The sequence below is a fragment of the Aulonocara sp. 'chitande type north' Nkhata Bay genome, linkage group LG19, assembly GCF_057382095.1.
Source record: "Aulonocara sp. 'chitande type north' Nkhata Bay isolate Kocher_YH1m ecotype deep benthic linkage group LG19, A_spYH_male_GT1.1, whole genome shotgun sequence".
Classification (NCBI taxonomy): Eukaryota; Metazoa; Chordata; class Actinopteri; order Cichliformes; family Cichlidae; genus Aulonocara; species Aulonocara sp. 'chitande type north' Nkhata Bay.
Window position 1 is genome coordinate 25,673,541 of NC_141362.1, and position 25,372 is coordinate 25,698,912.

Below are 25,372 nucleotides of genomic sequence, written 5' to 3' on the forward strand. Positions count from 1 at the left end.
GGACCCTCTACAGTTTGCATACCGCCACAACAGGTCCACTGATGATGCCATAGCCCTGACACTACACACTGCCCTGTCACACCTGGAGAAGAGAGACACGTATGTGAGGATGCTGTTTGTAGATTACAGCTCAGCATTCAATACCATCGTTCCCTCGAAGCTGGACAGGAAACTGCAGGATCTAGGACTGAGCAGCTCCCTCTGCAGCTGGATCCTTAGCTTCCTGTCTGACAGACGCCAGGTGGTCAGACTGGGCAGCATCACCTCATCCCCCATCACACTGAACACTGGTGCTCCACAGGGGTGTGTACTGAGCCCTCTCCTGTACTCACTCTACACCTACGACTGCACAGCCACTAACAGCTCCAACATCATTGTGAAGTTTGCGGACGACACTACAGTGGTGGGTCTTATCACCAACGGTGATGAGACGGCTTACAGGGAGGAGGTCAGCGCCCTGACCCACTGGTGTCAAGACAACCATCTCACCCTCAACGTCGCAAAGACAAAGGAGTTGATAGTGGACTTCCGGAGGTGCAGAGAAGTACACACCCCCATCACCATCAACGGCGCTGCTGTGGAGAGAGTGAGCAGCTTCCGGTTCCTTGGCGTACACCTGGCTGAGGATCTTACGTGGTCAGTACACACAAACAAAACAGTGAAGAAGGCGCAGCAGCGCCTCTTCTTTCTCAGGAGACTGAAAAGATTTGGCATGAGCCCCCGCATCCTCAGGACCTTCTATCACTGTGCCATTGAGAGCATCCTCACTGGATGCATCACCACCTGGTATGGCAACAGAACCGCCTACAACTGCAAAGCTCTCCAGCGAGTAGTGCGGTGCTCTGAACGGATAATTGGAGGTGAGCTTCCCTCCCTCCAAGACATCTACAGGAAGCGGTGCCTGAGGAAAGCGGGGAGGATCATCAAGGACTCCAGTCACCCCAGCCATAAACTGTTCAGACTGCTTCCATCAGGAAGGAGGTTCTGCAGCATCCGGTCCCGTACCAGCAGACTGAGAGACAGCTTTTTCCATCAGGCCATCAGACTGCTGAACACTTCATAGACACCTCAGCTTCACTACTGGAACTTCAACATTATGCACTCCACACTGTATATAAATGCCACTTGTTTTGCACATATTCAACTCTGTATATTTTATATATTTTATTATTATTATTATTATTTTATTTTATTTTTTTTACTATTTAATTTGTAAAAATGTGTATACATACACACACACACACACACACACACACACACACACACACGTAGGAAAATATTTAGTATACACATCCAGAAATGCATACACTATTATATATTGTACATATATTTATTAGTTTCAGGTTGGCCATTCTTGTATTTTGCTCGTTTGTGTTGTTGTGTTTGCACATCTCTGTTGCTTGTGGGGCTCGCACACAAGAATTTCACTCGCATGTGCTGTGCCAGTGTGCCTGCACATGTGATGTGACAATAAAAAGTGATTTGATTTGATTTGATTTGATTTGATTTAGTTGATTAACTATTTCCTATTTTAATTATTAAATGACACACTTTAATATTCATTTAATTCAAATCAAATCACTTTTATTGTCACATCACATGTGCAGGTACATTGGTACAGTACATGTGAGTGAAATTCTTGTGTGCGAGCTTCACAAGCAACAGAGTTGTGCAAAATACAATAATGTAAACAAGCAAAATACAAGAATGGCTACATCTGAAACTAATAAATATATGTACAATATATAATAGTATATGCATTTCTGGATGTGTATACTAAATATCTTTCTACGTGTGTGTGTGTGTGTGTGTGTGTGTGTGTGTGTGTGTGTGTGTGTGTGTGTGTACACATATTTTACAAATTAAATAGAGTAAACAATAAATAAAATATATAAAATAAAATATACAGAGTTGAATATGTGCAAAACAAGTGGCATTTATATACAGTGTGGAGTGCATAATGTTAAAGTTCCAGTAGTGAAGCTGAGGTGTCTATGAAGTGTTCAGCAGTCTGATGGCCTGATGGAAAAAGCTGTCTCTCAGTCTGCTGGTACGGGACCGGATGCTGCAGAACCTCCTTCCTGATGGAAGCAGTCTGAACAGTTTATGGCTGGGGTGACTGGAGTCCTTGATGATCCTCCCCGCTTTCCTCAGGCACCGCTTCCTGTAGATGTCTTGGAGGGAGGGAAGCTCACCTCCAATTATCCGTTCAGAGCACCGCACTACTCGCTGGAGAGCTTTGCGGTTGTAGGCGGTGCTGTTGCCATACCAGGTGGTGATGCATCCAGTGAGGATGCTCTCAATGGCACAGTGATAGAAGGTCCTGAGGATGCGGGGGCTCATGCCAAATCTTTTCAGTCTCCTGAGAAAGAAGAGGCCCTGCTGCGCCTTCTTCACTGTTTTGTTTGTGTGTACTGACCACGTAAGATCCTCAGCCAGATGTACACCAAGGAACCGGAAGCTGCTCACTCTCTCCACAGCAGCGCCGTTGATGGTGATGGGGGTGTGTACTTCTCTGCACCTCCGGAAGTCCACTATCAACTCCTTTGTCTTTGCGACGTTGAGGGTGAGATGGTTGTCTTGACACCAGTGGGTCAGGGCGCTGACCTCCTCCCTGTAAGCTGTCTCATCACTGTTGGTGATAAGACCCACCACTGTAGTGTCGTCCGCAAACTTCACAATGATGTTGGAGTTGTTAGTGGCCGTGCAGTCGTAGGTGTAGAGTGAGTACAGGAGAGGGCTCAGTACACACCCCTGTGGAGCACCAGTGTTCAGTGTGATGGGGGATGAGGTGATGCTGCCCAGTCTGACCACTTGGCGTCTGTCAGACAGGAAGCTAAGGATCCAGCTGCAGAGGGAGCTGCTCAGTCCTAGATCCTGCAGTTTCCTGTCCAGCTTCGAGGGAACGATGGTATTGAATGCTGAGCTGTAATCTACAAACAGCATTCTCACATACTAATTATGCATTTATTTAATTCCCTTTGGCACTCTGGGCCCTCCATAATGTGCAACCCTGTGACCTACTACATATTTATTATCAGTACGTGAAACGTGGAGAATTGTTTTGTGTTGAATTACTTGTGTTAAAGTCTTTACTCAAGAAAAAGTTATAATCCTTGTTAGGTAATACTTTAAAAAAAATTGGTTGCTTATATTTAATAATCTATATTACACCTATATAAAAAGTGAATACTCCCTTCTTCTTTTCAGGTTATTGTCGCTAGGGGTCGCCACAACTGGTCATCCTATTCTCCCTCTCACCCTATCCCTAATATCCTCCTTTGTTACACCAACTATCTGCATGTTGTCCTTCACTACATCCATGATTTGTCAATGTGGTCTTCCTCTTTTCCGCCTGCACGGCAGCTCCATGTTTAACATTCTTTGCCCAATATCTAAAATATACAATTGACTGAATTAATTGAAGGTTTTCAAAATAAAGTCATAGGACAACACGGGAAGGCCAAAGAAAATTTGTTCCTTGAGATCATAACACAGACGAAAGAAAATATTAAACAGATCTATAAAAGGACTGATTAACTCTTAGGAAAAGAGAACTCAAAAGTGTACCCATAAATGGGACAATACAAAATGTTATAAATGTAAAAAAGTATATATAACCTCATATTAATTTGTTTTTAGAGCTTAGTGCTAGTCCTCCAGAAATGCAGTCCCAGATTGGTTTTAACTAGCACAAATATTTTGACTTTTAACCACACAGATGATGTGAAAATGAATCAGATTCTCTCAACACTATCAAACTCAAAAGCGAGAAAAGTATATTCCCTGGCACATGAAAGTTGTTGTGGTAATTCCATAAATAAGGTGACAGACAGGAAATCTGAATGCAATGAATCTTTCTTTCTTTCTCATTTCTGCATGTCATGCTGCTCACAGGTGAATAAGACTGACTTAAAGTTCATCAGATCACTTTACAAACACATTCTACTATTGAATTCAGATATGCATTTAGTACATCTGAATACAATACGAGATTTATCCAGCCTGTTCTGGGCAAATGAGTATAGCAACAAGGTCCGCCATGTAGGTGTGCCTAAGTAATGCATCATTTTTTGCGCAGTCAGCTCTCTCCTAATAAGCAATTAATGACTGGAATATATTTCCCCAAAATTTGAAAACTTGTATAGATTTCTATCTTTAGTCATGATATATATTAAAAAAATGATTTTGAGGACTTCGTCTTGTGAGCATTCATTTCATTATGACTGCTTAATTTTTTATGTAATTCTGTATATATGTGATTAAAATTGTGTGTGTGTGTGTGTGTGTGTATGTGTGCCCCTGTTGATAGATTTTAACTTATATACTTTAACTGCAGATACAAGTTAGCTAAACTTTCTTTCCTTTTGTGTGTAGATTTGTATCTAAAGTTCTGTAAAATAATAACTAAAGCTTTAAAATAAATGTTATGGAGTACAAGGTACAGCATGTGCATTCAAAATGGAGCAGAAAAAGAAAGTAGCCTAGCATATTTTTAACTATATGAAAAGTGTGTTTGAGTAAAGTACTCTTTCCATCCCATTGTTAGACAGTAATAGTGGCATGGTGGGAATGGGGCCTCTGGACATGTGCTCTATCGGCACTCCATGGGATCACATTTAAATCAAGTGTCATGAGTGGGCCCCACCCCGGCAGGACAATGTGAGAAGTATCGCCCCAAAAAGTTTTCAGAAACTGCTGGAAGAACAGGACAAAGAGCCGGAACAAGTCCCTTCTACAGAGACCCCACCCACAAACCCACAGGACAAAAAAAAAAAAAAGATCACATCTCAATCTCCCTTTGCCTTTTCATCAAGAAGGCAGACCCACCAGCACATGATATTACACATTTGATAATAAAATAAAATGTCATGTACCAAATTGAGCTTTTTGAGTATGATTATATATGCAGAATAAGAAGTAGGACACAATCGTTCTGGTCATGTTTATTTAAATAAATACCAACATAAAGTAAAGCATGAGTTTCAAAGAGTAAACAGTTCAAACTGGAACAAGTTAAGAGAAAATATAATTAGGGGCTTAGCCTATACACCGCATCCCTGAGTAACAGCAACATTTGCAACTTCTATTACACACCCCACAGATTAAATAGCTTTTCAATGATTTATGGCTTTAATATTGTTACTGAGTTAAAGTGAGAATGCAGCTCAGTTTTTGATGACAAAAGCATGTTTTTAAGAGGTCTGCTGGCAATGACTATTTGTTGGCTAGACAAGTAAAGGATTAGTTTACAGATGTGCCGGTGGACAACTATATATACCAACATTTAAAAAAAATAAAATAAATTATGCTAGCTCACTAGTTGCATGGAATCAATACAGTAACATCAGCATCAAGTCCTTTGAAAGTTAAAAACAGACTTTGTCTGCACCTCCGGAGATAAATCTTCATACCCAGGATAAAATACGTAATTTGAGCATTTCACATGAGGACTAAACCGCACCTTGATCACCTCATCGAATGAAGGCCAAAAAGACGGAAAGGATAATTGAAAACGTTGATCGAGTCGATACATCCGCTGAAGTCCATGACAAGATGCTCATTCCTCATCGGGGAACTTGAATTTAGCATAGACGATGAGCATAACTACGGACATCACGACACACAGGGAACCAATCACGAGGTAGGCAATGCCGAGGAATTCATTGCTTCCACCCATCCAGGACACATTGCTGAACACAATCTTCTTCGCCCCATTAAAAGCCCGAACAGGATAGTCTGGGGCACAAGTGTTAAGGATATACACTGAGAATAGATACAAATGGATACCAGTTGTGGAAAACAATAACACTAAAGCAGAAAAGACATAAGTTATATCAAAAAGTACATTTTTCATTCCATAAAAATCTGTCTTGCTTGTATTGCAAACAAACAAATATATTTAAATGTTGTATTGAAAGTATTCAAACTTACAGCCCTGTTTTCTAAAGTGGGCGATATGGAGAACTTTACATAAGTCCTGCCTTGGCACAGGACAATCAAAAGCTATTTGCCTAGCTTGTTTACCTATGTCAGAAGATTTGCCTGTTTTTTTGGTCACCTTAAAGAACTCCTGAGTCATTGTGCTCAAGCCAGTGCTCTGGTGAACAGAGACACACCCAACCCGTTGAACAGGTTACGAATACACTGCTGTGGCTGTAACACGACACTGGAGCCTCGTAAATCTTTAAATCGTGGAATTTTTTATTTTTTAAACAGCAGGCTATTTTGTAAGTGTTAAATATCATTGGTTTCATATCATCATTTATACATGTGTATAAATACATATATTATAAATATGCATCATCCTTTAAATCATCGTATATTCTGTAATGAGTACAAGGATACTGTAGGTGATGTCAATCGTGTAGTTTCCAGCTGGGAGACCCTTTTGATAATCCCCGCTTGCATCGATTCGTCGATACAGCTTTCTGAAATTTGGCAGTGCTGCCCTCCTCATCCACACCAGGAAATCTTGATTCACAAACCCGTTGTTACTAGGGTCTGATGCGTCCAACTCATAAGCAGGCTTGGCCCAATTTATGGGTTTCACAGTACCTGCAAGTCAAAGTAGGCCAACATTTACCAAAGTATGTTAAGTTCCTGGAATGTGCACTTTATTACCCTCTATTAAACACAACTTAAGATAAAATTAAACTAAAGGTACTACCATTGAAGGCATTCTTCAGAGGTGTAACGCTTGGATTTCTGTATTTGATGTTGTAGTCTGTCCACCACGCTATTCCTTTTCCATCCAAGGTCACGCTATTTGTTGTCCCATTGACGGTCCGAGTCAGCGTGAAAGTGTCTTTAAAAGAAAAAAAAATTAACACTTCCTTTTATAGAAGATACTTTAATCTCCACAATTACTAGAGATCCCATACAAACCATTGAACATGCTGTTTGCTATTGATCCACATGGCACAATTGGTTTTTTGCTGCTGTCGTAGTCATAGGGGGAACAGGAACGACTGGGGCTCTTCAAGAGATACAGACATTTTTTTTAAATTCATGGTCTGTAAGATTTACATGAATTACAGAACTGTAAAAGTAAATTCAGCACAGCTTTAGAAACTGCATGTTTTTACACATCCAAGTCTGTGCATGTCTGTGAAATACTGTGTGTTCTTAACTCACTGTAAAGGAACTCAGGTCTCCATATAGCTGATTATCGTCTTTGGATGCCCCATATCTTCTGTAGTTTTGGAAGTAGTTTGACAATCCGTAATAAAAGAACACAGGGCCCTGGATTAAGGAAAACAAAACCCACATAAAAAAAAAAGCAATAACCAAAAAACCCCACTGAATTGAGAGGCAGGAGTACAGTTATGCTGGCATAAATTATATAAAATAAGGATCCATCCCAACCTGAAACAGAGTAGTGAGGGTGAAGTTCAGTGAGCACTTGCAGTTTGCTATAACTGACTGGGAGCAGCTAGAACATGGTGATCCGTTGCTATCCCCAGTGTAGTCCAACTGTGTGGGAAAGAACATCAAAGTATGAATTCTTACTTCTCAAAAACACCTATTTTTATTCTTGTAATCAAGTCTGTAAGCAGACAGCATGGTCAGTAACTGTTTATAAGAATGATCCCATATATCAATTTTAATGTTTAAAGACTGTTTAATAACAGGGGCGGATCTAAAGAAATTTTCTTAGGGTGGCATGAGGGTGGCAGAGAAATCAAATGGGGTTGCAAAATCAAAGCCTTTTTTTTTTTCAAACACATATGCAGGTGATGACATATGGTTAAAATGATTCAAATGCAGTAAATATACATGCTTTTCATATAAATATTGTCTATAACTTAATTATTTTCTGTAGCCCACATAATTAAACATGTTAGTTTCACATAGAATCCACATAAAACACGTGAATTTTGATTCTATGTACTCTATAGCCAGTTTAATAAATAAATATATAGCACAATATGTATAAAATTCAGAAAGCTACACAACATGGAGCGGTGTTGTTCAAAATGTGCTCTGGCACAATCATAGGCATGGCTTTCTGGTGAAAACAAGAAAAAAGCCGGTCCTGCTATGAGCTGAACCATTTGTTAATGGTGTAGGGCAGCGGTCCCCAACCCCCGGGCCTCGGACCGGTACCGGTCCGTGAGTCGTTCGGTACCGGGCCGCGAGAGTTGAGGCTCGGGTGTGAAATGTATGGTTTTCAGGGTTTTTAATCGGTTTTCAGCGTTATTTTGTTATCGTTTTTATCGTTAACTCGGTTTTCCTGGGTCTTTTCACGTGTGTTATGAATAAATCTTCTTTTTTTCGGTACCGGTACTAGTTTTATTTTGTTGTATTTTTCCGTGACACCTTAAAGGCCGGTCCGTGAAAATATTGTCGGGCATAAACCGGTCCGTGGCGCAAAAAAGGTTGGGGACCGCTGGTGTAGGGGGCTAACACTATTCAATAAATTCAAAGTTAATGGTATCTTATTTTAATAAACAACACTGTCATGTGCAAAACTAGGGTGACACTTGGGGTGGCAAGAGATCATTTTAGGGTGGCACATGGCACCATTCTAGATCCGCCCCTGTTTAATAATTATAATTATTTTAAAAAGTTGTCATTTGATTGTTCATCCTAGGCATATGCTTTCAGTGTGGAGGTCATACCTCTAACACCTGGATGCTCCTGGAAGTGACAAGGAGAGCGACTCCAATGCCGATGAAGGCCAGCCCAATGAGGACAAATCCTGGGATTACAATTCCAGCAGAAAGTATAGGCTGCCATGCCGGAAGCCTTTGCTGGGTGAAGGCGGTGTTGTCTGGCCGGTTGGCTGACTCTGACTCTTGTTTCACCATTTTCTCGCTTCTGTTAGATTGAATCATTATAGGTTTACAAGTATGATCCAGTTTATAGCATTGCAAATGTGTCTATCACATCCACGGCAATGTATGAACCCCCTACTAAAAGTATACTAGCTCATTTGTTCACCAAAGATTTATACGGTGTGTTGACAACTGACGTCACAAAACACTGTAGCACAGCTCGACATAAAACACAGCGAAAACCTTTGTAATACTGTACACACGAAATCTAAAACCCCGACCCCAACGGTATACAGATTGTTAAAAGTACACCACTGAGTTTTCGCTCACTTTTAAATGGGTTTGTTCAGATACATAGTTTACCCCAAACAAAATGCTTTATCATTATATTCACGCCTAACACTTGTTTTTATATGTTTAGCCACTTACGTGCAATCAGCTCTAAAACGAAGACACAAAAGCCTCAAAAGCAGAACATCGATTTGCTTCCCTGAGTCGTGAGCCCGACGGAGCGGAACACCTTTACCTGCTTACCCCGCCTACTCTGCCACTGCTCTTTTCTTTTCTAGGGATGACGTCAGTTGTTTGCAGGGTCGGGGTTTTGCGGACAGAAAGTAGGACGGAAACGCGGAACTTGCAGGCTTGTTTTGGCCACTAAAAAATAAATAAAAAGCCGTGATACTGGGTTGAACTATGTCAACTAGGCCTATGCAAATTTGAAACTCCGAGGGTATCATATTTGAGATTTGTGTGAATAAACTCCACAAAAAATGCCGTAAGTAGCAAAAATTATGCAAATTAAAACCGAAATGGGCAAACTGATATGATTTACTTTTATTCAACAAATATTTTTTGAATCAGGCTTTACAAGGCTGACTTAATTAAAAAAAATGATAAACTGACTTGTAATTTTGACTCAGTATAACATATGCTGTAATTTAGTAATAAATGATTTTTTTTTTTCTTTAAAACGCTCTTTCCGTGCTGGATTCAGAAGCTGTTCCAGAGCACCAACATAGTGTTCATATCTAAAGGTAAACAATATTTCATCCATTGCAGTAGTTATGATCCATTTAACCACGAAAAGCGCCCTCGAGTAATGGCAGTAACAGTAGGAGCTATTCAAAGGTTCGGCATTGTTTTAGATTGGCAGTTATCTCAACCATTAACTACACAGGGCGGCAATTGCGTAACGTTTTCCATTCACCAATCACAGAGAAGTTCGTTGTGCAAGGTCTAATAGTGTGGAGTCTTTGTGTTGACATCTTCTGGGGGATTGAGAGGTATTATTAATATTTTCAGTATTTTATAATTTCCGGTTGCCTTAAAACAGTAGCAGTGTAGTGCAGAGTAGTGTGAGAACGTTTGCAAACGATTTCGCGAACAGTGTATCAATACGCATTAATTTCCAAACAAACCGGCGTACGTGCTCTTATGCTACCATTGGTGCTAGCCGGAGCTTATTGTTAGCATTGGCTAACCTAGCATGGTCGCCAATGAGAAATTAGAAAGGAATATATTAAATTCAGTTAAATCTATATGGCTGCAGTACATTGCGTGTTTAGCAGTAGCGTTAAATGGTTACGATATGAAATTCATATGGTGCATTTAAGGCTTTGAACAGAAGAAAACCTGCTGTTGGCAAATGATTGCTAAGCTAGTTTTGTCGTTAGCTTGCTAGCTGAAACAAGTCAGAGAAAGACGGTTCCTGACTAACGGGATTGGGCATATTTAATCAGAAAGTAGGATACAGACGGGCAAACGGCAAGCCATTTCCTGTTTTCTTCAGGAGATATCTCGACTTGATCGACAGACATTGTGAAAGACCTTCGTCCCACGCAGGGTCTCAGTATTTTACGAAGTAATTTAGCTAAGTTAAAATCAATTTAAAATTACACAAAAGGCCGATATCAAACAGTCCTGTTCGTAACCATATTTCTGGTTCTGTCTTTATTTCTTAGTGTTTGAATGGATATTACCAGGTGCACGGAGAAATGGGTAAAACAAGACAAGGTTACTGTACCTTGGTGCCCTCATTTCATAAAGTCATGACATCCATGCACACGCAACATTGTTTAAATCATCCAGTTATAGAAATAAAAAAAAAAACGAATTAATGTCTTTATTTTGGGATGATGTATTTTCAAACACCAGGCAGTATTTTGCAGTTCTTGCTTCAAATGGCAGGAGGATGTTCAAATGTTTATGATGAAAAATAATTGTTAACCAAACCTTCAATTACTGAGAATTACACTTACAAGGGCATTTGGACTGACGGTGCAAAGACTTGCAGGCCCTTGTGCATTGTTTCTTATCCCTATGGATTTTGTACTTTTTATATGTTGCTTTAAAGTAAATCTTTAATTTTCATATATTTTGCAGTAGTATAAGTGCAGTAATGTGTGCACACAGTTATTTACCCAGTGCTCAAAACCACATCATCATGTTCATCCAATATTTTCTTTTATTATTATTATTGGTTACACTGTTGCTAACATCTAAATTTCAACCATTTCACTTTTTGTTGTTGTAAGCATCATCATTAAGGAGTACATCTCATTCCTGTTCCCTTTTTTGTTTAGGAGAGGCCTCCAACATCCTCCATAATGCTGTCTAGCAAGAAATCAGATGCGGGTTCCTCCTCCTCTTCTTCGTCTTCTGCAGCGGGAGGTGATAGGGTCCCGGGTTCTGACATCCAGACGGGATCTGCAGCCTCAGTGGCTGGAGCTATGGATTCAAAGAAAAAGGACAGGTCTTCCCCTAGTGGGGAACATGGAGGAGCCTCTTTGTCACACCAGTCAGGCCCCGGAGGGGCAGATCAGGACTCTGCTGAAGTCCGTAGGACGAGTCGACGCAAGCGAGCAAAAGTAAATATTTTAGGTTTATAGATGCTCACGAGGGAAGGAAAGGAAATAAGTTTATTGTGGCATCATGAGAATTGATTATATTCTGTGCTTCAGGAGCGTTCATTATCCGAGGAGTGTTCATTATCCCAAGACACAGGTATTTTTCTGCGTCTGCACCTCCGTGAAAAGTTAGAAGTGGCAGTTGTTTCCCAGTGTTTACAGTGTGATATTTCTGGCAGTTGTTGGTTATGCCTGAGAAATGTTTCAGCACTTCTAAGAGAAGTGGGAGTAAATGAACGATTTACACAAACGCCGGTTTTAATGATGCTTTTATTGTGCCTACTGTTGCAGGTGGAGTACCGCGAGATGGACGAAAGCCTGGCTAATCTTTCGGAGGATGAATACTACTCAGAGGAGGAGAGGAATGCCAAAGCAGAGAAAGAAAGGAAGCAGGTCATCCCTCCTCCACCCCCACCTGTGGAGGAAGAGAATGACAGTGAACCAGATGAACCGTCTGGTGTGTGAAACACTTGCATGTTAGAGCAGTAAAAGAAGACATGTTCTGCTAATTGGTTGCAATTCTTAACTGAGTGGCGTGTTAAACTGATCTTAGACTTCATTTCAACAGAAAAGAAATATGCGTGTTTATTTTTAGGTTTGGAAGGTGCTGCTTTCCAGAGCCGTCTTCCTCATGACCGTATGACATCCCAGGAAGCAGCCTGCTTCCCTGACATCATCAGTGGTCCCCAACAGACTCAGAAGGTCTTTCTGTACATTCGCAACCGCACGGTATGTATTCATATAAATGGATTAATTTGAGTTTCTAGATAAAGGGCAGTACTGTAATTCATGTTATTCTCATCCAGCTCCAACTGTGGCTAGACAACCCTAAAATACAGCTGACCTTTGAGGCCACAGCGCAGCAGCTTGAAGCTCCATATAACAGTGAGGAATTAAATAAAACACTTTTTCCCCATTATTTTTATTTTTGTCCTCATACAGAAAGAGAAATTTGATGTCCATTTGTTCTCTTTGTAGGTGATGCTGTGTTGGTCCACAGGATACACAGTTACTTGGAAAGGCATGGTCTCATTAACTTTGGTATTTACAAGAGGGTCAAGCCTTTACCCAGTAAGTTCATCCAGTTATTCTACTGCTGAAATAGCACTAGCAATTAACCTAATTTTGGTACATTTTATGTTTTCTACATGACTTTGAGTTGAAAAATAAAATACTGCCTTGTCCTGCAGCAAAGAAGACTGGGAAGGTTATAGTCATTGGTGGAGGTGTGTCTGGCCTGGCCGCAGCCCGGCAGCTGCAGAGCTTTGGGATGGATGTTACTGTGCTGGAAGCCAGGGTACATTACTAACAGTATTTCTGTTAATCAGATGTTGGTATAAGTCATTTGAGATTTTAAAATGCTCACTATAACAAGCCTCTAAATTCTATTCATGTATACTTTTAAATTTCTTTTTGAAATGTTAATCTTTTCATGCAGGACCGTGTTGGAGGCAGAGTGGCCACATTCAGGAAGGGCAACTATGTTGCAGATCTTGGAGCCATGGTAGTGACAGGGCTGGGTAAGAATCAGATTCTTTTTGTTGAGATGCTGAAGTTAATCATTTTTTGCATTTAGTAAGTGTTTAGCATCTGTGTGCTGTAGAGGTGTATATATTTTAGTATACAATTCCTAATACTCCAAAACTCAGAAGCGTTCATGTGTTCAAGATGCAAATAATTTTTAGTGTCACATGATCTGAGATCACAGTGTTAAGAGAGCTATTTTTTAATTATAGTTTTATATTGGTTTAGTTTTACTTTGATTAACCTGTAGAGGGTGATAACAGCCTGTGTAATGTCATTGTATTTTGGGTCTGTGTGTGCACTTGTTCAGGAGGAAATCCTATGGCAGTTGTCAGTAAGCAGGTTAACATGGAGCTAGCCAAGATCAAACAGAAGTGTCCACTATATGAAGCCAATGGACAGGCTGTAAGTACAATGAATGATCTTAATAATACTGAGGTGCCTCTTGTCTATTATCCTGTTGCAGCAAAACTCAGTGGGGCTCCTAAGATATTTGTAAATATATATTTGATTTAATTTTAATAACAAACTTTTTGTGTGTGTTTGTTGTTTTTTTGTTGTTTTTTTTTTGTAAAATTCCAAATTTTGTTACAAAACCACGATGTGGCAATAGGCTAACAGCAATAGAGGCATGCATGCTGATGTGTGAAATATGTCTGCTTGCTTCAACCATGCTGCTGTTCATACTGACACACCCATTAAACATTCCCAGTGATGGTAACAGAACTATGTGAACCATTTAATTTAATAACACAGATAACCTCCATGTACAACTTATGTTTGCCATAGCTCCAGACCAGACCCACACAATGTTCAGTAGACATGTTAAAGTCTGTGTTTTCTGTTTCAGCTCAGTGGTCTTGTGAAGATGTTTTCAATGAATGCCTTTCTTGGGGTCATTTCACATGATTTCTGTTGGGTTACCTAACTCTAGGAGATGATTTTGTAATCGTTTGCAGCTTTAATCATTTAGTAATTGATGTGGAAATGTGGTTAAAGTTGGCAAATGTCTCGTGAAAACAAACACGTGGGAAGCCATAATTTTTATCAGTTACTAACAAAAGGGTTCAAATCACAAAGTAGCTTCACCGTGCATCACAGGGTCAATTTATTATGTTTTTTTTCTCACCTGGCTGTTCCCCATCATCCCCCACAGTTTGATAACCACTGCTCAAAACCCACCTCCATGCTGGTTTATTTATTTGATTTCTGTTCCTGATTGTGGGTCTGGTGGTTCACTCTGAATGTTTGAATAAGTCTTTTTATTATGTCCAACAACAAGTCAGTGGTTTCTGAGTTTGTTGAAATTGATTGTGTGTTTGCACTTGTAACTTAAACGAGGGTATGGCCATGCTTTTAGACACATTCATGCATAAATGTCGGAAGCGCCACAGAGTCTGCTTTTAACATGTACAGATGTGTAAACCAGAACATTCTGTTAGGATTTTCTTTTCTTTTCTTTTCTTTCTTTTGATGCTTGCAGAAAAGGTGAACTCTTGGCATTAAAGTGCTGTGTTTGCATTCCTAGCTGGTACTTGTCCCTTTTATGGCTTTCAAAGATTCACCGAAACATGGTGGTAGAGTTTTTAACTACATACTGTTGCGTCTGATCAACAACAGCTCTAGTTCCTCTAGGAACTGAACAGCCTAGAAACGGATCTAGCCTAATGTCATTAAATTGTTTTTTCCCCCTTTAGTTTGTGTTCTGCCCATTAAACTGCAGCAACATTAGTAGGATGTTTAGGATCCTTTTCAAGGCTCTATTTTGAAATCTTTTGAAGCAGTCACATCACATGTAACTAATTCCCCCCCTGCAGGAAAAGGCAAATTAAGTGTACATGATTTACTTTTGTGCAAAACCGTTTGACTTTGAAAATGTTTACTTAATATGTTGTCTCTCTCTTCCCCTCTCTCCTGCCATGTTCATCTTTTTGGTGAACTACTAAAGGGTGAACGGTGCACAAGTGTATGTATCTGTTTATTTGCATACTATTTCTCTTACTTCCTTTTTAACCAATTTTAGAACTAAATATTGCTGCTCATCCATTTGAGCTTCACATCATGTAACTTTTTTTTTAAATCCCTGTAGTAGTTAAAGAGAACAGCAAATAAGCAAAGTGTCATTAACTTTTGTGTTTGGATAAAAAATGACAAAACACTATATTTAACATTTTTAGCCTTTATTTTTTTAAAGTAGTGAGTTGATACGAAATCAGTTTAAATGTTTCTGGTTTCAATTTGTGAAAAAGTAACTTTGGTTAGCAAAAAACGCATTACAAACACGATATTTTAGCTCATTTTAATAACAATGCTATGCAGAAAATCTAGTTATATCATTGGCTATATTTCTACTAAATTGCAGTAGACGAGGCTGGCTGTGAAAAATATTCAATGCATTAATCAAATCAAATAAAGAAAGCTCCATTCTTTGATAAATGTACAGCATCCTCATGTGTTTCACCCCAATCATAATGTGTAATGTGTTCTACTAATGCTTAGCCATAGATCTAACTCTTTTCTTGCATTGTCTGTGTTCTGTGATTTTGAAACATGTCATAAAGCTCTTTCTGCATGTTTATCAAGGCATCAAATACTGTAATATTTCTAAGTATTTTTTAAGGAGACATGAATAACTTTTATTAGTGAATCAAAGTTTTTTTGTCAGTATTGATTCCATTATTCCTAAACATCAAAAGAGTTAAGTGTAGTTTTGTTTATTTGACTAGTGCCATGTCTCGTGTGCCTGTACTTTTATTATGCTGTCTTTTAAATGCCACCAATGAGAAATTCTCCTCATGCGATTGCTTGGGTGTCCAGGTACCAAAAGAAAAAGATGAGATGGTGGAGCAAGAGTTCAACCGACTGCTGGAGGCCACCTCTTACCTCAGCCACCAGCTGGACTTTAACTTCCTCAATAACAAACCAGTGTCTCTGGGTCAGGCTTTGGAGGTGGTCATACAGTGAGTAACAGAATCTGGTATCAGTATCAAAGATGCTTATAGGTACTTGAATACACCTCTAATGTGTCTGTATGTGTGTAGGCTGCAGGAGAAGCATGTAAAAGATGAGCAGATAGAACACTGGAAGAAGATTGTGAAGACTCAGGAAGAGCTCAGGGATCTTCTTAATAAGGTGAGCATAAATTACTTTATCAATTTCCTTAGCTGCCACTTTCTTCCCCTCGCTCTGCTTACCTACCTCAACTCTTTTCTCCACCTTTCAGATGGTATCCACTAAGGAACGTGTTAAGGAGCTCCATCAGCAGTATAAAGAAGCAAGTGAAGTAAAACCCCCCAGAGATATCACAGCTGAATTCCTGGTGAAGAGCAAGCACAGAGACCTCACCGCACTCTGCAAAGTAAGTTCGATGTTTGTTTGTTTTTTGAGAAATGGAAAATAGACACTGGACAGATCGCCAGTCTAACACTATTTCAGATCAAAAGCAAATGTATTTCACATGGGATAAGGGGAAGAGGATGGATGGTTGGATATGATCCAAAAATCACTAATCAGTGTCATAGAAGAGCATTATAGCTACAACTCCTTACACTATCCTACACTTTTGTTAGTGTCACATAGTGTCTGTGTTTTGTTTTTATTTTCTGTAGGTTGAGCTACTATGAGGCAGTATTAGACATTCTAGGTTTATTATAAGGTTCATTCATTGGTCGGGAAGTTGACCCACCACAGTGTGTAGGAAAGAACTTTCAATATTTAACAAGTGATTTTAAGAGTATTATAGTGCTAAAGAAGTACTATCATCTGAAGGGGATATTTTATGGACCACTAGTTCAGGGTGGATGCCTCGCAGAATTTTAATGCTGTGCTGTCTAAGTAAACCAGACAGGCTGTGTTTAAGTGGTTTAATGCCTCAGTTGGACGTAATATTAGAGTGAGTGCCGCTGTTTTATTTTTGGTGAGGATAAATCACCTCCACTACTGCTGTGTGTGTATTTAAAGGGGAAGATTTAGTTTAAACACAGCTGGTATCTGAACTGGATTTGTCTGCGACCCATCCGCTCTCTGAGAGACCACTTCAAGGGTTTGAATCACTGTCTTACAGTCTTTCTGTCTGCACATGTGTATACATACACTTTTAGCAAGACAGACTTGGCTTTTAAGAGAGTGTGTGTGTGTTTATGCACATTATATTCTTTTATGACTGCACTGTAGAACAAGATTTTAAAGCCAGTGAAATTCTTTTTGTTGAGAGATTCTGTGGTAGTCTTGCCACTTTTTGTGTTTCCTCAGGTCAGCTAGTTTAGAGGCGAGGGATCCTTAAGACTTAATGTAGCTTTGCCTGGAGCTTCGACTGCTACGTGGTAATACCAGACTTTGCACTGTCCTAGTTTTTTCTCTTGTGGTGAACTGAACAGGTTAAGTCAGCTCTTTCTGTCAAAGCTGCGTGTCCTTTCTGCATGACCTGAAACCCTCAGGGTGTGTACCGTGTACACACATGTACATGCATGTGAAACTCAATCTCCAAAAGTCTGTTGTTTGACAGAAGTACTGGTGTATTGCTAATTTTGGGTCCTGAAGTGCATACTAAATGCAAGCTGAAGTAAAAAATTATTAAGATAGTGATCGAGGCCAGACTATAAAAACACTTTTAAAAATCATGTATTTGTGATAATATTCCCAGTATCTGGAAGCATAAGAAGTTTCCTACACTGTGATTGTGATCCCTTGTGACACTGAATGAAATCTACATTACATGACTGTGCTGTTTGTTTGTAGGAGTATGATGAGTTGGTGGAGATGCAGGTCAAACTTGAAGAGAAACTCCAAGAGCTGGAAGCAAATCCACCCAGGTAAGACCCCACCCTCCATCCCAAAGAACCCCAACAGGATTTGGATTTTTTTGGGGGGGGGTTATAAAAAAACGATTCTAAACACTGAGATGTTGTTTTTACATTTGAGTTCTGAGCTAGAACAAATACCCAGAGTTGGCTGTACTTTGTACCACTTTGGTGTTTAGTGGCAAAGTAAATCCTGTTTCCAGGTTTACAGTGGTGATTTATTATTAAGCAATTGTTTTTTGGTCCTTTAATGAAAGTCACAGTTGGGTTTGCAACACTAACCTGCGATGTCATTACTGATGTAAATCTTCAGCGGCTTTCACAAGTAAAAATACTGGACTGATTATGTTGAAGCATCATTTGCTAAATATGGATTGAGTGAAATTTGTTGGTTAAATAAACAACACTGTGTGTTTAAAGAAATATTTTAAAAATACAAACCCAGTCACGAAAAATTAAGGGACGCTTTCCAAGACATAAATAAAAAGTGATTACACTGATTTGCATTTTATATCTTTCTACGTAGCACTCATAATTCTTATTCTCATGTATATATCTCATGTATATCTCATGCACATATCTTTCTTTCTACATAGCACTTTGATTCTTATTGTCTGCACTGAAGCATCGCAGCAATTTCCTAATGTTGTAAACCTCAACATCTGGCAATAAACCCATTCTGATTCTGATTCTGATTTTATGAAGCAGTATTTATAAGAGAAAGGGCAACAAAAGGCGGGAAAAGTAAGTGTTACTAAAAAGAAAATGAATTGGGTTACCTGGCGACGCGTCAGTAACCTGGGTATAAAAAGAGCTTTTTAAAGAGGCAGAGTTAGAAAAGTAAAAATGAGCACCACAAGGTTCAGCAGTTTCCAAAACGTCTCTGCACGCATGAGACAAGACCAAAAATCAACGGACACGGTGGTAGAAAGGGCTCTATCTGTTATCAGTTTATCAGATAACGGGTTTGTGTTTTTAGTTATATTTTTGTGTTTAGTTGTATTTTACACAGCATCCCAACTCTTTCAGAATTTCATTTGAAAGAGCAGCCTGAGTTGAGTTAGCGTGAGCTGTCAGTGTACCTCACTTCTCATTGCCTTCCCCTTCTTTCCCACAGTGATGTTTACCTGTCATCCAGGGATCGGCAGATCCTAGACTGGCACTTTGCCAACTTGGAGTTTGCCAACGCTACACCCCTCTCCACCCTTTCTCTCAAACACTGGGATCAGGTATGTACACGAACACATTTTGAAAAGACTTAACTGTGCAATGCAAGACTGCGGTTGGTTTTAATGAAGACAATCGAGGTTCTTGGCTTTTTCATATGCTCAATAAGCTATTGTTGCTTTGAAATACTTTTGGGGAAGTTTATTATTGTGCTGACATAAAATGTTAAATTAATGTTTCCACAGGATGATGATTTTGAGTTCACTGGCAGCCACTTAACAGTAAGAAATGGTTACTCGTGTGTTCCTGTGGCCTTGGCTGAGGGCCTGGACATCAAACTAAACACAGCGGTGCGGCAGGTCCGATATACAGCATCTGGTATGTGTCTTATGTCATTTGGCAAAAGTGGAACTGAAGGAACTCAGTATTGCAGTTCATATAAATGCAGAATGTTTAAGGAGCACTCTTGTTGATTCTGCAGGCTGTGAGGTTATAGCTGTGAACACTCGCTCCACGACTCAGACATTCATCTACAAGTGTGACGCTGTGCTGTGCACGCTACCCCTCGGGGTGCTGAAGCAGCAGCCCCCTGCAGTCCAATTTGTTCCCCCGCTGCCAGAGTGGAAGACATCAGCTATACAGAGGATGGGTTTCGGCAACCTCAACAAGGTTGGATTTAAATATATGGATAAGCATTTGTTAAAGTGAAAAGGATAAACTCTGCATTGTTTAGGTTCTACTCATAAAAACGGAGTCGCATTTTTATGCTGGAGTCCAAAGATTTTAATTTTAAACTCATTCACAGTGGGGTAACACATGTGATGTGCCCAACTTTTGCTTGACTCCTAACACATGTTGTCATGTTCAGCTTCAGCGCTCAAGCTATTTTAAATCATGTAGCGTGTTTTCAGCAGGACTGAGGAGCTGGTTTCTCAGGGAGATGACCCTCTGTTTTTGCTGCAGCATAATTATGCTGAAAACCTGACCTTCAGCTGCTGGAGGGATATTGCATTTAAAGCAAAATCATTATTCAGGATTTATTGATTGTAGTCCCGAGGGGTTTGTTATTCTGCACTCAAATTGCTAAGCTTGCACTTCTGCTGTAGTGAGCTGATTTCTTTTGTGTTTTTTATTTATTTATTTATTTAATTTCATAAATCAGTCTAGGATTCCAATTTTCTCTATATATGTCTATGCTATTGTTGTTCTATTCCTCGTGTTAGTTTGGAAGATGATGAGTGGTGACTAGAGGAGAGCCATGTATGTGTAGGTGGAACAAAGCTGGATGGCGTGCACACCAAAGATGCTTTTTGCCCCGTGTTAGTAATCCGATCAGAGTGCTCATTCTGCGTCACTCCTGACCCCCACCAGCTCCTCTACTCCCTCTGTTGTCGTGCATCATCCGCAGCAGAGTACTTTATTTTCTAATTCTGCTGCATCACAGAGGAGAGTACTGCATTATTATGCAATCTGAGCTGCTACTAGCGCAGTTACTCCAGCAGGAGGAGCTCTACCATTCACATGGCCCAACCTATTCTGAGCTGTCAATGTGCTGAGCATTAGATGTACTTCACAAATTATTGAGTTTTGTCTTAAATAAGCTGCCTGATTGTTAGGTGACTGTTCTTAATTTATCACCCTCCCTGTTTCTGAAGGTGGTGCTGTGTTTTGACCGCGTGTTCTGGGATCCGAGCGTTAACCTGTTCGGTCACGTCGGCTCCACCACTGCAAGTCGGGGCGAACTATTCCTTTTCTGGAACCTCTACAAAGGTGGTGTACACATCACATATTTCTAGCCGTTGATGCTATTACTGCTTCAGTACTTTCTTGAGGGCTTTTACGTTTACTTAAGAGCTGTTCATATGAGTAATTTGTTTCTTTAAAAACAAACCAAAAAACCCCAACCATATTTTGGTCTAAATAACGAATTGTGACTCTTTCTTTTAGCCCCGATCCTGCTCGCTCTGATGGCTGGCGAGGCTGCTGGCATTATGGAGAACATCAGTGATGACGTTATAGTCGGACGTTGCCTGGCCATCCTTAAAGGAATATTTGGAAGTAGCGCTGTGCCACAGGTAGAGCCTTTTGTGTGTCGTCTTTTGTTCTGTCCCCTAGTTTTGATCAGACACATCTTAATATTATGTTTGAAGCCTCCAGTGAAGTAGTGGTTGGGGCTTTTTTCAAGCTCAAACATTTGGGTTTTCTCAGTTTTCCAATACTTTAAGTGGAATGTCAAATTCATTCCTGAATTGACCCCATAACCAGCAAAACTTAACAGAGCGAGCATATGTGAAAGCGCCCGCAATGGGGGGGAGTCGCATCCAAACCACCTTTCATTATAAATCATTTGCTTATGGTTTCAAATGGGATAAAATCACATGCATGCATGCCAGCGTTGGAGCTGTGCACCATCCAGCTGTTTACAGGTCCCTCTAATATCATCATGGAAAATTCTTACAAAGCGTGTGCTGTTTTTGTTGTGTGTTGTCATGGCAGCCGAAGGAAACTGTGGTCACCCGCTGGCGTGCCGACCCCTGGGCGAGAGGATCCTACTCATATGTAGCAGCAGGTTCTTCAGGCAATGACTATGACCTGATGGCGCAGCCCATCACGCCTGGCCCAGCGATACCAGGAGCCTCCCAGGTAAGTGCTCAGCAGACGGCTGCTTATTATTCAGGAGTGTGTGTGTGTGTGTGTGTGTGTGTGTGTGTGTGTGTGTGTGTGTGTGTGTGTGTGTGTGTGTGTGTGTGTGTGTGTGTGTGTGTGTGTGTGTGTGTGTGTGTGTGTGAGTGAGAGCGAGAAAGTAATGAGGAAAAGTTGCCCACAATATTCAACCAAACCAAAGCAGAGCGGTTTATTCCCAGCACAGATGTTTTTGGGCTGTTTTGATGTTGGTGTGCTGATTTGATGTGAACAAGTCGCATGTATGTGTTGACTGATGAGCCACAACAATTTACTACCACCCCCACCCTCCCAATCCCGTCTACTTTTAACCAACTCTAACGGCGGAACATTTTAAAGCTTATCTCAAAGCGTTTTTTTTTTTCTTTTGCAGCCTGTCCCTCGTCTCTTCTTCGCTGGTGAGCACACCATCAGAAACTATCCCGCTACAGTTCACGGGGCACTCCTCAGTGGTCTTCGAGAGGCCGGCCGCATCGCAGATCAGTTCCTCGGTGCCATGTACACACTTCCCAGACAAGCCACTCCCACTGGCACCAGCAACCCTCAGCAAACTCCGCCCACCGCCACCGTTTGAAAAGCTTCTCTTGAGTTCCTTCCTACTCAGGACTGGATCTACTAAGACAATTTGTGATTAAAATGTAAAAACAAAACAAGGTTTAACCCATAAACTGGTGACATTTCTGGATTGGTCTTTTTACACACAAACTCTGGACAGCATCTAGTCACACACAGCAGGGACGGATGCATTCTCACTACAGGAAATGTTGGTTTTGATGAGGGGTGGTGTCTGGGTATAGCATCCAGCAGGCAGGACAGGTGACACCCATCTGCTGTGAATTCTCCCTTCACACTCTAGATAAATCTCTTGGTCAAAGCTCTGTAAGGTCTAAAGTCCCTTTTAGACATGGATAGATAAATAACGATGGCATTCAAACTTAGGGCAAACCTTAATGTTCCTCACAGCTTCATTCAAAACCTACCAGAGTGATGGTGATTTGTGTCTGTGCCTGTCCACACAGACAGAAATTTCTCTTCTGTATTTGGAAATTGTGAAATTCATTCAATTGCATTAGAAACGGTGTTAGGTACAGGGTCATTATGTACATGCTATTTCTTTGTGGGATAGTCTCCACTGAGCTGATAAAATCACAAAGATGCAGGAGACACTTCCCCAGTAAGGATCTATCATAATAATCTTTCAGACCTAGTGAGATAGACGACTATGACAGAGTTTTACAGAAAAGTGACCAGACATGTGCGGATGCCGTCAGATTGATAGAAAGTAGTGGATAAAATAAAAGGGGGCTCATGAAATTTTTTTTTTTAAATCCCCCAATAAGTTTTGCTATTAGAATAAAATAATGAGACTTCTAGAGTTTTCTGGACATGCGTTTAATTAAGATTCTTTTGCCTTAGACCATTTCTTCAGACATAGTTTGGCTCTTAAGAGGTTCCAGAAAAATGTGAAAATATGCAGATAGTACAACTACAAACTACTACCAGAATAGGATATGACCTACTACATAGACTGGGTTGCTAGGGAACCGTGAGGGGAAAAATCTTTTTTTGTTGTTGTTGTTTTAGATTTGCCGGCATGGAATTACTTTCGGTACTTGGAGTGATTCGATGTGGAGCTATCAGAGCCGAATGTCTTATTTATGTGTTCTTTTGTTCCTCCAGAAGACTTTTGTTTTTGTCTTGTTGTCTTAAAGCTTAACATGTTACTATATACTGTAACTGTGTGCCTGTTAAATTTCATTTGTTTAGGCTGGAAAGTGTATTGAAAAAGACTTGTATTACAAGTTAAAGAGAGCTATTCAAAGAATTAACTTTTTTGTTTATTGTGATCAACACTTTTGTATTGTCAGTTTCTTTTATTAAAAGAAGAAAAGACATATATTAAAGACTCTTTTTTGGGGGGGGAAATCTTAGATTTAAATGTGTAGATTGTCAGATTTCAGGATTCATCCCCCCCTTTTCTTGAGCTTCTACTACCTGCAACTGTGTCGTGATTGCGCTTTTACATTCATTTGCATGTAACATGGCTGCATCTGCTTTGACCCTTCGGTGACCCTCCTTCATTGCAGGTCTGGCTGCCTCCCAGGGTCTGTGGTACTGTTTGTGTTTTTGAGAGAGAGATGAGGGTCCCTGGCAGCAGCTCCACATAGTGGGGGATCTGATGAATGAAGGGGGAGATTAAAATGGTCAGCCTTGAGCTATGAGGTTTTTTTCTGAAGTTTCAGGGCTCGGTGCCCCTCTGTTTCCATGCACTCTTGAGCGTCATGGGCCTTTTTTTCCCCTCCTCAGAGCTGTGGTTATTATTATCGTGACCAAAGGAGATGTTTGATGTAACAACAGTAATTTGAGCTGGGGTTTTGGACTGCTGCACTCAGATATTTTCACCTCCCTGGTAAACCATAGACTCAGAGCAGTGTGTAACTGTTGACTGGTGAGGTTATTTTTTATAATAGCCTGTAGCCCACATCAACTGATTGGTTTATAGAGAGGCAGAAAGTATTATAAAAGTCTTTAAGTAACTACAGCTCCATAGCCGCTGGGTGGAATGTGTGCTAATGCAGGTACAAAACCTCCCACGTGCTGTTCATCATATCTCTCCTTTAGTATACTTTTATGACTAAATACCAGTACAACGAATTATCTTCCCATCACTCATGGTTGTCTAAATTAAGTACAAAAAATAAATAAATAAAAATCACTCTAGTGCCACTTCTAAAACTTATATAATTCTGCACAATTGACCTCTGACCCTTTGCATGTTCACTCAGTAAACATCCCACTCGGTTTTCTTTTCACACCTGCTGTAATGTGTGATCTCTATCCTGCTTCACTCCTCCGCTCGCCTGGAGTGCCACTGAGTCATTTCTACGGCTGACTTCACAGCACTAATTCAGGTCAGCCATCAGAGCTGAGGCTCAGAAGTACCAGGGTCCAAACAGGCACCACCTCCCATCCATCTGAATGTGGGGCAGATTAAAACCACAACAGCAGGTTAACCCATGACTTTCAACGAGTTTGATTCCTGCGGGTTTGCTAGATGTGACTATTTGTCTCTATTCACATTGCAGAAGCAAAACCACAGGTGTGACCGACAATAGCAGTGACTCTTTAACACTAGGACTATGAAACTGAATGGAAATAAGCAACTGTTACTATTTTTTTCAACTGTGACATGTCAAACATTTTAAAATATCTTCACAATTAACACCTACTCATTGGACACGTAAGGTACATCTCACCAGTACTTAACTGGTCCCCCTTTTGATTTACTGGATGCACAGTCACCACATCCCAAAGGTGCATCGGAGTACAGTGAACTCAACACCTTCATGGTACATTATCGTGTTGGAAGCAGTCATCAGAAGATGTGTGCACTCTGGTCAGAGCTAGTAGGGCAGATTCCGATCCTATCATCTGTTCTCCCATGTAAACTGTAACCTCAGTTTTTTATTGTTAGCTGACAGGAATAGTAACCAGTGTGGTCCTCTGCATGCCC

At 40.4% G+C, this 25,372-nt stretch overlaps 2 protein-coding genes across 8 annotated transcripts; one reads left to right on the forward strand and one right to left on the reverse strand.

The window, feature by feature from the left end:
- Nucleotides 1-4,930: 4,930 nt before the first annotated feature.
- Nucleotides 4,931-9,339, reverse strand: tmem30b (transmembrane protein 30B). The gene is made up of 8 exons (XM_086274367.1): nucleotides 9,210-9,339; nucleotides 8,625-8,823; nucleotides 7,369-7,476; nucleotides 7,138-7,245; nucleotides 6,889-6,979; nucleotides 6,671-6,808; nucleotides 6,349-6,558; nucleotides 4,931-5,739 (listed from the first exon to the last, which is right to left on the reverse strand). Exons 2-8 carry the CDS (start codon nucleotides 8,811-8,813, stop codon nucleotides 5,561-5,563), a joined length of 1,023 nt encoding a protein of 340 aa, XP_086130493.1. The 5' UTR covers nucleotides 8,814-8,823; nucleotides 9,210-9,339; the 3' UTR covers nucleotides 4,931-5,560.
- Nucleotides 9,340-9,793: 454 nt separating this feature from the next.
- Nucleotides 9,794-23,755, forward strand: kdm1a (lysine (K)-specific demethylase 1a). Of its 7 annotated transcripts, none has more exons than XM_086274359.1 (22): nucleotides 9,996-10,063; nucleotides 10,742-10,793; nucleotides 11,363-11,647; nucleotides 11,975-12,143; nucleotides 12,282-12,415; nucleotides 12,493-12,571; nucleotides 12,665-12,757; nucleotides 12,877-12,983; nucleotides 13,125-13,206; nucleotides 13,521-13,615; nucleotides 15,159-15,176; nucleotides 16,028-16,170; nucleotides 16,252-16,342; nucleotides 16,434-16,568; nucleotides 17,948-18,021; nucleotides 19,127-19,238; nucleotides 19,422-19,554; nucleotides 19,658-19,845; nucleotides 20,832-20,946; nucleotides 21,124-21,251; nucleotides 21,673-21,819; nucleotides 22,232-23,755. In XM_086274359.1, the coding sequence occupies exons 2-22, from the start codon at nucleotides 10,749-10,751 to the stop codon at nucleotides 22,430-22,432; spliced, it is 2,574 nt and encodes an 857-aa protein (XP_086130485.1). In that variant the 5' UTR covers nucleotides 9,996-10,063; nucleotides 10,742-10,748; the 3' UTR covers nucleotides 22,433-23,755. The 7 variants fall into 7 exon arrangements, with proteins under 7 accessions (XP_086130492.1, XP_086130491.1, XP_086130485.1 ...); XM_086274360.1 differs by having other exon boundaries at nucleotides 11,978-12,143; XM_086274361.1 differs by having other exon boundaries at nucleotides 9,998-10,063; nucleotides 10,742-10,778.
- Nucleotides 23,756-25,372: the final 1,617 nt, after the last annotated feature.